This window comes from Taurulus bubalis (assembly GCF_910589615.1).
Source record: "Taurulus bubalis genome assembly, chromosome: 11".
In the NCBI taxonomy this organism is placed as follows: domain Eukaryota; kingdom Metazoa; phylum Chordata; class Actinopteri; order Perciformes; family Cottidae; genus Taurulus; species Taurulus bubalis.
This window is the reverse complement of record NC_136599.1, coordinates 881,257-892,184: the sequence shown is the minus strand read 5'-3', so window position 1 is coordinate 892,184 and position 10,928 is coordinate 881,257. Positions and strand designations below refer to the sequence as shown.

The window sequence follows — 10,928 nt, the reverse complement described above, 5'->3', positions numbered from 1 at the left end:
ACAGGGTGAATAAGAGGAGGGAGAAGAGGGGGAAGAAGAGGAGGAAGAAGATGAGGAGGGAGAAGAGGAGGAAGAGGAGGAGGAAGGAGGAGGAACAGGGTGAAGAAGAGGAGGACGAAGAAGAGGAGGAACAGGGTGAAGAAGAGGAGGAAGAAGAGGAAGAGGAGGGAGAATCTGGCCGTCACCTGACGTCGAAGCGCAGCAGCAGCGCGATGAAGATCCCCGGGATGACGATGTCCCCCAGACCCAGCATGGCGAAGTTACTGGCCTCAAAGCCTCTCTCCAACAAGTCCTGAGGAAACACCACTGAGGAGGCAGGAGGGAGGAGACAGGAGACGTCAGCGCCTCCTCAGACTCCTCAGCACTTGACATGCACTTCGCTGCTACTCACGTTTGATCGGCGCCTCGAAGGACCGGGCGACCGTCACCATGACGTTGGTCCCGAACACCTGAGGGGGACAGACGGTGCGTTCAGGTGCTGCTGGGTCATTCAACCATCAGGAAGCCATTTTGTAAAGGTATTTATAAAACTCCTTAAAGTATTTCTGTTGGGTTTTTTAACTTTAAATCTTTTATTTTTTACTCAAACATTTTTTAAATTGATAGATTCTGGTTCTTTTTGGTCCGTTTCAGAGCGACGGTTTAGTTTCTCCTTGGCCAATCAGAGCAGAGCATCTGAGTGGAGACACGTTGGCTGTATCCCACAATGCATTGTGAAAAGTAGCGCACTACCGATGGTCCCCAACGCAGCAATATGCACCATCATGCATTGCGCTGAGGGACCACATAGCGGACGCACAGGAAGAGGGACTACTAGTTTTTACCCTTCAAAATAAAAGTCTGAGACACACTAACCGCTGCTCACCAGGGAGAACCTAAACAAACTCGGTAGGATGCCTTACAATTATGTATTTATTAGGGCTGGGCGGTATGGCCAAAAATTCAAGATTCTGGTGGTTTCACAGTATATCACGGTATTTTTTTCCGAGTAAACTCATTCATTCATTCATTCATGCAGAAAAGAACCGCCGGCCAACTGAACAGCTGTTTGCACGTTGGTACATAGAGGGTGTTAGGAAGCTAAACCTGGAGGGACTTAGGACCCAGGGGAATCTAGGTGAAGAGACAGACGACGGAGTTTCATGATAGTGGGCGAGCTTTACCCAGCATGCAGTTCAGCGGTGTAATTTTATAAATGTACAATTATTAGTGTTACAAATTGTTTATGTCACAAACTGTCGTGATGTTTCACCTGTTAAAGAGCGTTACTGTGGGTTATTAATTGTTGTTATGAAGTTCTAACATGACTAAAGTTCTAACCCTGGAAGTATACCGTATGGAGATTTGAAGCCGGTGTCCCGCACAGCCCCAGCATGCATCACAACAACAAGTCCAGCTCACCCAGAAGACGTCGTAGATGAACAGCCCCCCCAGCAGGATGCAGCCGGTACAGACGTTGTTCAGGTGCAGCAGCTCCACACCGTTCAGGGCGAACGCCAAGCCGAACAGGTTGTTGGCGATCCAGTGCTGTGATGTCACAAAACACAGGCGGGTTATTGGCTCTCCAGCGCTGTGATGTCACAAAACACAGGCGGGTTATTGGCTCTCCAGCGCTGTGATGTCACAAAACACAGGCGGGTTATTGGCTCTCCAGCGCTGTGATGTCACAAAACATAGGCGGGTTATTAGCTCTCCAGTGCTGTGATGTCACATGATCCATTGCTCTGGCACCAGTCCAGACTGTTAAACTGCGATTGGTCATCATCACAGAAACCAGTACTAGTGATCAGAAGAAGCTAAATATGACATGCGCTCTCTGCCCTAACTGACAAGTTATCAATAACGGTTATTGACCTTTGACCCTCCGGTGCCGCGGCCAGATGTTACCTTTTTGAGCAGGTACCAGACTCCCACCACGGCGCCGATGACCAGACACAACAGGTTCTTGGTGTCAAACTCATAGTTGATTATTTCTGCAGCGAGACAGGGATGACTTTTGTGATTGGAGTATCAAAAAATGAATATACATGTAAAAAAACGTTTTAAACATTTCGCATTTCTTCCGTTACAATCTTCTTTCTAAGAACCATATTTGACGCCATACAAAAACCTTTTTGTAACTTTTCTTTCACGGTAAATTGAAAATGAACTGCATGTTCAGAAAGAATAAAACGTTGACTGTAACTCAGAATGTTGTTTCTGCGTTGACGCCGTAGACCACCACATCCTGAGCGAGAGGCTACGTGATCGGGTTGGAGTAGTTTTCATCTTCACTAACAGAAGGTTAACTGTCTCTGTGGGGGAATGTGTGTCAGATGTCTTGTGGGGTGCCGCAGGGCTCGATCCTGGGGCCTCTGTTATTTTATTTACACGCATTTCCTCTGGGACAGAACTATATTATCACGATGCCTACGTCACAATGAGATATTATCACGATACCCAAGTCACGATACTATATCAACATACACCGATCGGCGCAGATCTCAACCGGCAGCAGAAGACAAACGGGGTTTCTCACCTTCTTTGGACTCTTCGGCGCCCTGAGTGAAGAGCAGCTGGTACTGTTTGTTTGAGATGGACGCCGGAAAGATTCTGGACATCAGAGGACTGAGAGACAGAAACAAGATCAAAGTGTTTATCACCGACTTCAATGCAGTACGGTACGATATTATCACTATACCGTATTATCGGGATACTGTATCATCAGGATACCGCATTATACCGTATTAACTTGAATAGCAGCCCACGGTCTAAAGCTACCTCGCCCGGACAAGGGAAACCGGGGCACCCTCCCGGAGCCAGACCCAGGAGGGGAGCGCGTCGGCGAGCGTCTGGTGGCCGGGCTTTCGCCCATGGGGCCCGGTCGGGCTCAGCCCGAAGAAACAACATGGAGCAGCAGTCACCCCGTGGACCCACCACCCGCGGGGAGAATTATCGGGGTCAGGTGCTATGCAGACCGGGCGGCGGGCCAGGCAGGAGACCTGGGCGAGCCAATTGCCGGCAGCATAGACTAGCTCTAGGGACGTGGAACGTCACCTCGCTAGCGGGGAAAGAGCCGGAGCTGGTGGAGGAGGTGGAGCGGTACCAGCTAGATATAGTTGGGCTCACCTCCACGCACAGCATGGGCTCTGGAACCAAGCTCCTGGAGAAGGGTTGGACTTTGTCCTTTTCTGGAGTTGCCCAGGGTGAGAGGCGCCGGGCGGGAGTGGGGATACTCACGAGCCCCCGGCTGAGCGCCGCTATGTTGGAGTTTTCCCCGGAGAACGAGAGGGTCGCCTCCCTGCGCCTACGGGTTGCAGGGAGTAAAGCTCTGACTGTTGTTTGTGCTTATGCACCGAACAGCAGTTCGGAGTATCCGGCCTTCTTGGAGTCGGTGGGAGGGGTCCTGGAAAGGGCGCCGCCTGCCGACTCCATAGTTCTCCTGGGAGACTTCAACGCTCACGTGGGCAATGACAGAGAAACCTGGCGGGGCGTGATTGGGAGGAACGGCTTGCCCGATCTGAACCCGAATGGTGTTTTGTTGTTGGACTTCTGTGCCAGCCACAGTTTGTCCATAACAAACACCATGTTCGAGCATAAGGTGGCTCATAAGTGTACCTGGTACCAGAACACCTTAGGCCGGAGATCAATGATCGACTTTGTAGTCGTATCATCTGATCTGCGGCCGTATGTCTTGGACACTCGGGTGAAGAGAGGAGCAGAGCTGTCAACTGATCACCACCTGGTGGTGAGTTGGATCAGATGGCGGGGGAGTCGGCTAGAAAGACCTGGCAAGCCCAAGCGTGTAGTGAGGGTGAACTGGGAACGTCTGGCGGAGGATCCTGTCCGGGAGGTCTTCAACTCCCACCTCCGGAAGAACTTCTCACAAATCCCGAGGGAGGCTGGGGACATGGAACCCGAGTGGACCATGTTCAAAGCCTCTATTGTGGACGCGGCTGCTCGGAGCTGTGGCCGGAAGGTCATCGGTGCCTGTCGTGGCGGCAACCCGAGAACCCGGTGGTGGACACCGGGGGTGAGGGAAGCCTTCAAACTGAAGAAGGAGGCCTTGGCTGGCCCAGGGGTCTCCTGAAGCAGCTGACGGGTACCGGCAGGCCAGAAGGGCTGCAGCTGCGATGGTCGCGGATGCTAAAACTCGGGCATGGGAGGAGTTCGGGGAGGCCATGGAGAAGGACTTTCGGTTGGCCTCAAGGAAGTTCTGGCAAACCATCCGACGGCTCAGGAAGGGAAAGCAGGGCCTACCCCAGGCTGTTCTCAGCAGGGGGGGGGGGGGACTGCTGACCCGGACTGGGGACATCGTCGGGCGGTGGAAAGAGCACTTTGAGGAACTCCTAAACCCAGCTAACATGTCCCCCGGAGAGGGGGCAGCGCCGGAAGTCTTTGGGGTGGTTTCTCCCATATCCCTGGCAGAGGTTGCTAAGGTAGTCAAAAAGCTCCTTGATGGCAAGGCGCCAGGGGTGGATGAGATCCGCCCTGAGATGCTGAAAGCGCTGGACATTGTTGGGCTGTCTTGGTTGACACGCCTTTTCAGTGTCGCATGGGGGTCGGGAACAGTGCCCATGGACTGGCAGACCGGGGTGGTGGTTCCCATCTTCAAGAAGGGGGACCGGAGAGTGTGCTCAAACTATCGTGGCATCACACTGCTCAGCCTCCCGGGAAAAGCTTATGCCAGGGTGCTGGAAAGGAGGCTCCGACCGCTTGTCGAACCTCAGATTCAAGACGAGCAGTGCGGATTCCGTCCCGGTCGTGGAACAGTGGACCAGCTCTTTACCCTTGCAAGACTACTGGAGGGGTCCTGGGAGTTTGCCCAACCAGTCTACATGTGCTTTGTGGACTTGGAGAAGGCTTTCGACCGGGTCCCTCGGGGGTTTTTGTGGGGGGTGCTGCGGGAGTATGGGGTGCCGGACCCGTTGGCATGGGCTATCCGGTCTCTGTACGCCTGCAGTAGGAGCTGTGTTCGTATCCTCGGTAATAAGTCAGACACGTTCCCGGTGGGTGTTGGCCTCTGCCAGGGCTTCCCTTTATCACCGGTTCTGTTTGTGACCTTCATGGACAGGATATCTAGGCGCAGCCAGGGGGCGGAGAGGATCCGGTTCGGGAGTCTCGGGATCGCCTCTCTGCTGTTCGCGGATGATGTGGTCCTGTTTGCCTCCTCGGACTGTGACCTCCAGCATTCACTGGGGCGTTTTGCAGCCGAGTGTGAAGCGGCAGGGATGAGAGTTAGCGCCTCCAAATCTGAGGCCAAGGTGCTCTGCCGGAAACCGGTGGATTGCTCTCTCCAGGTGGGGACAAACTGCCTACCCCAAGCGAAGGAGTTCAAGTATCTCGGGGTCTTGTTCACGAGTGAGGGTAAGGTGGAGCGGGAGATCGACAGACAGATCGGTGCGGCTGCAGCAATAAAACAGGCGCTATACCGGTCCGTCCTGGTGAAGAGGAGCTGAGCCGGAAGGCGAAGCTCTCCATTTACTGGTCGGTCTACGTTCCAACCCTCACCTATGGTCACGAACTCTGGGTCGTGACCGAAAGAACGAGATCTCGAATACAAGCGGCCGAAATGAGCTTCCTTCGCAGGGTGGCCGGGCTCACCCTTAGAGATAGGGTAAGGAGCTCGGATATCAGGAGGGAGCTTGGAGTCGAGTCGCTGCTCCTTCGTGTCGAAAGGAGTCAGCTGAGGTGGTTCAGCATCTAGTCAGGATGCCTCCTGGACGCCTCCCATTAGAGGTTTTCCAGGCACGTCCAACTGGTAGGAGACCCCGGGGAAGACCGAGGACACGCTGGAGGGATTATATCTCCCGGCTGGCCTTGGAACGCCTCGGGATCCCCCAGAATGAGCTGGAAAGTGTTGCGGGTGAGAGGGAAGCCTGGGTCGGCCTGCTGAACCTGCTGCCACCGCGACCCGACCCCGGATAAGCGGCTGATAATGGATGGATGGATGGATCAGGATACCGCATTATACCGTATTATCAGGATACCGTATCATCGGGATACCGTATTATCACTCGGGTTGGGTACCGAGAACCGGTGCCAGTATGGCACCGGTTCCAACACGTCCGGTACCTACCGGACCGAAAAGCAACGCAATTTTCAGTGCTTCCTTCCGGTGCCTGAGCCGATTTAAATACTTTTTTTTTACACTACTCTGTAAAGTTGCTCGGTATATAGATACTAAAAAGGTAGCGCGGTGCCCGCACATTAAAAACGATTATTAAAATAGCGGATCAGAGCGCACTGCTGCTCTGCTCTCTGTCCGCCTGCATGCAGAGCGGGGCTCGAGGGGGCGGGGCTCGAGGGGGCGGGGCTCGAGGGGGCGGGGCTTCCAGCGCTCACACACACAGCGCGCGCACACAGAGATCGCTGCAGACACGAGCACGAGCTTTTGAACGTCCGTCCTCGGCTTGATGGAACAAATCTCTCCAGTTGATATTAATGATAACGTGTAGTCCATAAAGCAGCAGTTTTAGGATCCAACAGAGTCTGAGTTCTGTTGCACACGGTCCCATCAGGCCACCTGATTGGACTGGTGTCTGTTCTTTTTTTAAATATATATTTTTATACTTTGAAGTTAAAAGGTTTGAAGCTGTAGTTTGAAGTGTGTTTTGTATGTACTTATTTATATCTATAGTATACTTTAAACAGTTAATAATATTGTTCAATTTAAAGAAAAAAAATTGCTTTGGCAATAAAAAAGTATCGGTTCAGGCACCGGTATCGTTTTAAAAGTATCGGTTTAGCACCGGTATCGGAAAAAACCCAAACGATACCCATCCCTAATTATCACTATACCGTATCATCGGGATACCGTATTATCAGGATACCGTATATTCAGGATACCGTATATTCAGGATACCGTATATTCAGGATACCGTATTATACCGTATTATCAGAATACCGTATTATCAGAATACCGTATTATCAGGATACCGTATTATACCGTATTATCAGAATACCGTATTATCAGGATACCGTATTATACCGTATTATCAGGATACCGTATTATACCGTATTATCAGGATACCGTATTATACCGTATTATCAGAATACCGTATTATACCGTATTATCAGGATACCGTATTATACCGTATTATCAGGATACCGTATTATACCGTATTATCAGAATACCGTATTATCAGGATACCGTATTATACCGTATTATCAGGATACCGTATTATACCGTATTATCAGGATACCGTATTATCAGAATACCGTATTATCAGGATACCGTATTATCAGAATACCGTATTATCAGGATACCGTATTATACCATATTATCAGAATACCGTATTATCAGGATACCGTATTATACCATATTATCAGAATACCGTATTATCAGGACACCGTATTATACCGTATTATCAGGATACCGTATTATACCGTATTATCAGGATACCGTATTATACCGTATTATCAGGATACCGTATTATACCGTATTATCAGGATACCGTATTATACCGTATTATCAGGATACCGTATTATACCGTATTATCAGGATACCGTATTATCAGGATACCGTATTATACCGTATTATCAGAATACCGTATTATCAGAATACCGTATTATCAGGATACCGTATTATACCGTATTATCAGAATACCGTATTATCAGGATACCGTATTATCAGGATACCGTATTATACCGTATTATCAGAATACCGTATTATACCGTATTATCAGAATACCGTATTATCAGAATACCGTATTATCAGGATACCGTATTATACCGTATTATCAGAATACCGTATTATCAGGATACCGTATTATACCATATTATCAGAATACCGTATTATCAGGATACCGTATTATACCGTATTATCAGGATACCGTATTATACCGTATTATCAGGATACCGTATTATCAGAATACCGTATTATCAGGATACCGTATTATACCGTATTATCAGAATACCGTATTATCAGGATACCGTATTATACCGTATTATCAGAATACCGTATTATCAGAATACCGTATTATCAGGATACCGTATTATACCGTATTATCAGAATACCGTATTATCAGGATACCGTATTATACCGTATTATCAGGATACCGTATTATACCGTATTATCAGGATACCCGGTGCTTACCTCAGGGTGTGAGCCAGAGCCAGGACTCCCAGGCCGAAGAAGTAGACGGACAGCAGCATGTTGATGTACTCTTGAGAGAACACCTGCACAGGAACACACGTTACTCTGAGTGCTGCCCTAACCCTGCGTCAACACCAGGCCCCTGGAGTGAGGCTGAGGAAACCCCGTCGTTACCTTGAAGAAGAGGTAGAGCCCAAACAGAGTGCAGCTGGCGATGATGGGAAACCTCGCTGCGTCTCGACTGGTGATCGTTTCAGGCATGTCTGATGCATTCTGGGAGGAGAGAGGTGAATACAGAGGTAAGTTTCAGGAGAGAGGAACATTGGAGCCTTCAGTGTTCATGTAGAAACTTCTATATTCTCCTCCTCCTTTATTCTCCTCCTCCTACTCCTTTATTCTCCTACTCCTTTATTCTCCTCCTCCTACTCCTTTATTCTCCTCCTCCTTTATTCTCCTACTCCTTTATTCTCCTCCTCCTACTCCTTTATTCTCCTACTCCTTTATTCTCCTCCTCCTCCTCCTTTATTCTCCTCCTCCTTTATTCTCCTCCTCCTTTATTCTCCTCCTCCTCCTCCTCCTCCTTTATTCTCCTCCTCCTTTATTCTCCTCCTCCTTTATTCTCCTCCTCCTTTATTCTCCTCCTCCTCCTCCTCCTCCTTTATTCTCCTCCTCCTCCTTTATTCTCCTCCTCCTTTATTCTCCTCCTCCTTTATTCTCCTCCTCCTTTATTCTCCTCCTCCTCCTCCTCCTCCTCCTCCTCCTCCTCCTTTATTCTCCTCCTCCTCCTCCTCCTCCTTTATTCTCCTCCTCCTCCTCCTTTATTCTCCTCCTCCTCCTCCCGAGAGAGAAAGTGGGACAGAGGAGCGAGGAGAGGAGACAACATGATAAAGAAAAGGAAATAGGAGACAAGGAAATGAGGAGGGAGAGGAGAGGAGCCTTGTTGCTGCACTTTTGATGATTAGACCATTTAAAAATATATATTATATATTTTTCCCAACAATTCCCCCATACACATAAAACCATGATTATCATGCAGTTGACAGTGTTGTGTTGTTATTGTGTGTTTATAAACAGTGTTGTGTATATATATATATATATATATATATATATATATATATATATATATATATATATATATATATATATATATATAGCACCAGGCCGTGTTGAATATAAACTGTGGTTCTCTTCATGAACACATGAGCTTCTCTCTGAAGGGTCTCATACTCACTCTGAACCCAGAATGGTAATCATGTTCTCCCAGATCCTACAGAACGATGGACAGACAGGTGTGCAGACAGAGGGAGGGGGAGAGAGAGAGAGAGAGAGAGAGAGAGAGAGAGAGAGAGAGAGTGAGAGAAAGAGAGAGAGAGAGAGAGAGAGAGAGAGTGAGAGAGAGAGAGAGAAAGAGAGTGAGAGTGAGAGAGAGAGAGAGAGAGGGAGACATTGAAGGAGGGAGAGGGGGATCAGATCGGCAGCGAAGAGGACAGGAAGCAGCGCGCAAAAATCAACAGGAAGAAAAACATTCAGAGCGAAACGGTTGAAAAGAGGAAAGATGTTATTTGACCTCATTTTAAAGATGGCCGAGAGAGAGAGAGAGAGAGAGAGAGAGAGAGAGACAACAAGCCTGAGACTACGAGACACTTTGTGTGTGTATATATATATATATATATATATATATATATATATATATATATATATATTTACTTTCCAGCATCTCCAAGGTGCAGACCGGATGTGGGAGGAGCTAGTATTTTTTTTTACCGTTACCTAAAGCTCAACTGCGCATGCTCTGAGAAAGAAAAACCCAAAAGAGTGCAAATAAATCCCCTCTGGTACACGTCACTCTAACACACTAACACACACACACACACACACACACAGTGAGTGAAGCCGCTGCCACGTCACTTCCGGCGTACTCCACTAACTGTTGACGCTGTAACGCGCACTACGCCGCCATTTATCTGCTTTTTAAACGCGTTCCGATCGTTATGACGTCATATTTAACGTTATATATCTGAGCGGCACCAACTGCCGCTGCGCGCGCAGTGTTACACAAAACAGGCGACCGTGTTAACCGGCGACTTTTCAGCCGAAACCCTCTCATAAACATAACAATACATCATCATGCAGGTTAAATCATTAAATAAGAATTAAATGAGAATTAAATAATGCGACTCCGTGTTTTCTTCCTGTTCCTCAAACAGCTGTTACAGCGGCTGTTACAGCGTCCGGGTGGAAAGTCCCCAGTTAACACGGTCGCGCATTTCACCGCCACACCGCTTCCTCCCCGGGAGCACACGTCACCTTGGACTTGGAGCAGTGGACGGAGCGCAGGGCCCCGAAGAAGATGGGCAGCAGCGCCATGAGCACCAGGCTGCCGTACGCCAGCGCCGTGCCCTCCGCGCTGGCCACGAACTTCACCGTGGCGTTCAGCGCCTCGGAGCCGTTCATGGCGGCCAGGGCGGCGGCGGGGTCCGGGACCGGGACTTGCTCCGTGTCAGCCATGGTTCCTCTTCGGAGACGCGCTGTTGCTGCAGGTGGAGGTGAAGGCTCTGCTCGTTCACGCGCAGCGGAGCCGCTGCAGGAAGGCCACGTTTCCTAAAACACCGCGCAGAGAGGCGAAGAGGGGCGGAGCCCGAGGAGGAGGGCTCACTCTGCCGCGGATTCCGGGGACCGGCTTCACGTTCAGAATCTGTGTTATTAAACTCTTTATTATTATTATTATTATTATTATTATTATTATTACACTCTTTATTATTATTATTATTATTATTATTATTATTATTATTTAACACTTTATTATCCATTGAACCGTCACCGTGGAGCTTTAGCCTCATAGGGTCATTAA

At 49.1% G+C, this 10,928-nt stretch overlaps 1 protein-coding gene across 1 annotated transcript in view; it reads right to left on the bottom strand.

Moving 5' to 3' along the window:
- hm13 (histocompatibility (minor) 13) overlaps positions 1-10,602 on the bottom strand; it is a 13,598-nt gene extending 2,996 nt beyond the window's left edge. Inside the window, exons 1-9 of the mRNA XM_079226409.1 lie at positions 10,385-10,602; positions 9,309-9,344; positions 8,252-8,350; positions 8,078-8,160; positions 2,519-2,607; positions 1,888-1,973; positions 1,402-1,527; positions 392-449; positions 186-306 (exon numbers count right to left, since the gene is read on the bottom strand). Of these exons, the coding sequence (XP_079082535.1) occupies positions 186-306; positions 392-449; positions 1,402-1,527; positions 1,888-1,973; positions 2,519-2,607; positions 8,078-8,160; positions 8,252-8,350; positions 9,309-9,344; positions 10,385-10,585 (899 nt within the window). The 5' untranslated portion in view covers positions 10,586-10,602. The remainder of the gene's footprint in view (positions 1-185; positions 307-391; positions 450-1,401; positions 1,528-1,887; positions 1,974-2,518; positions 2,608-8,077; positions 8,161-8,251; positions 8,351-9,308; positions 9,345-10,384) is intronic.
- Between the last annotated feature and the right edge of the window lie 326 nt (positions 10,603-10,928).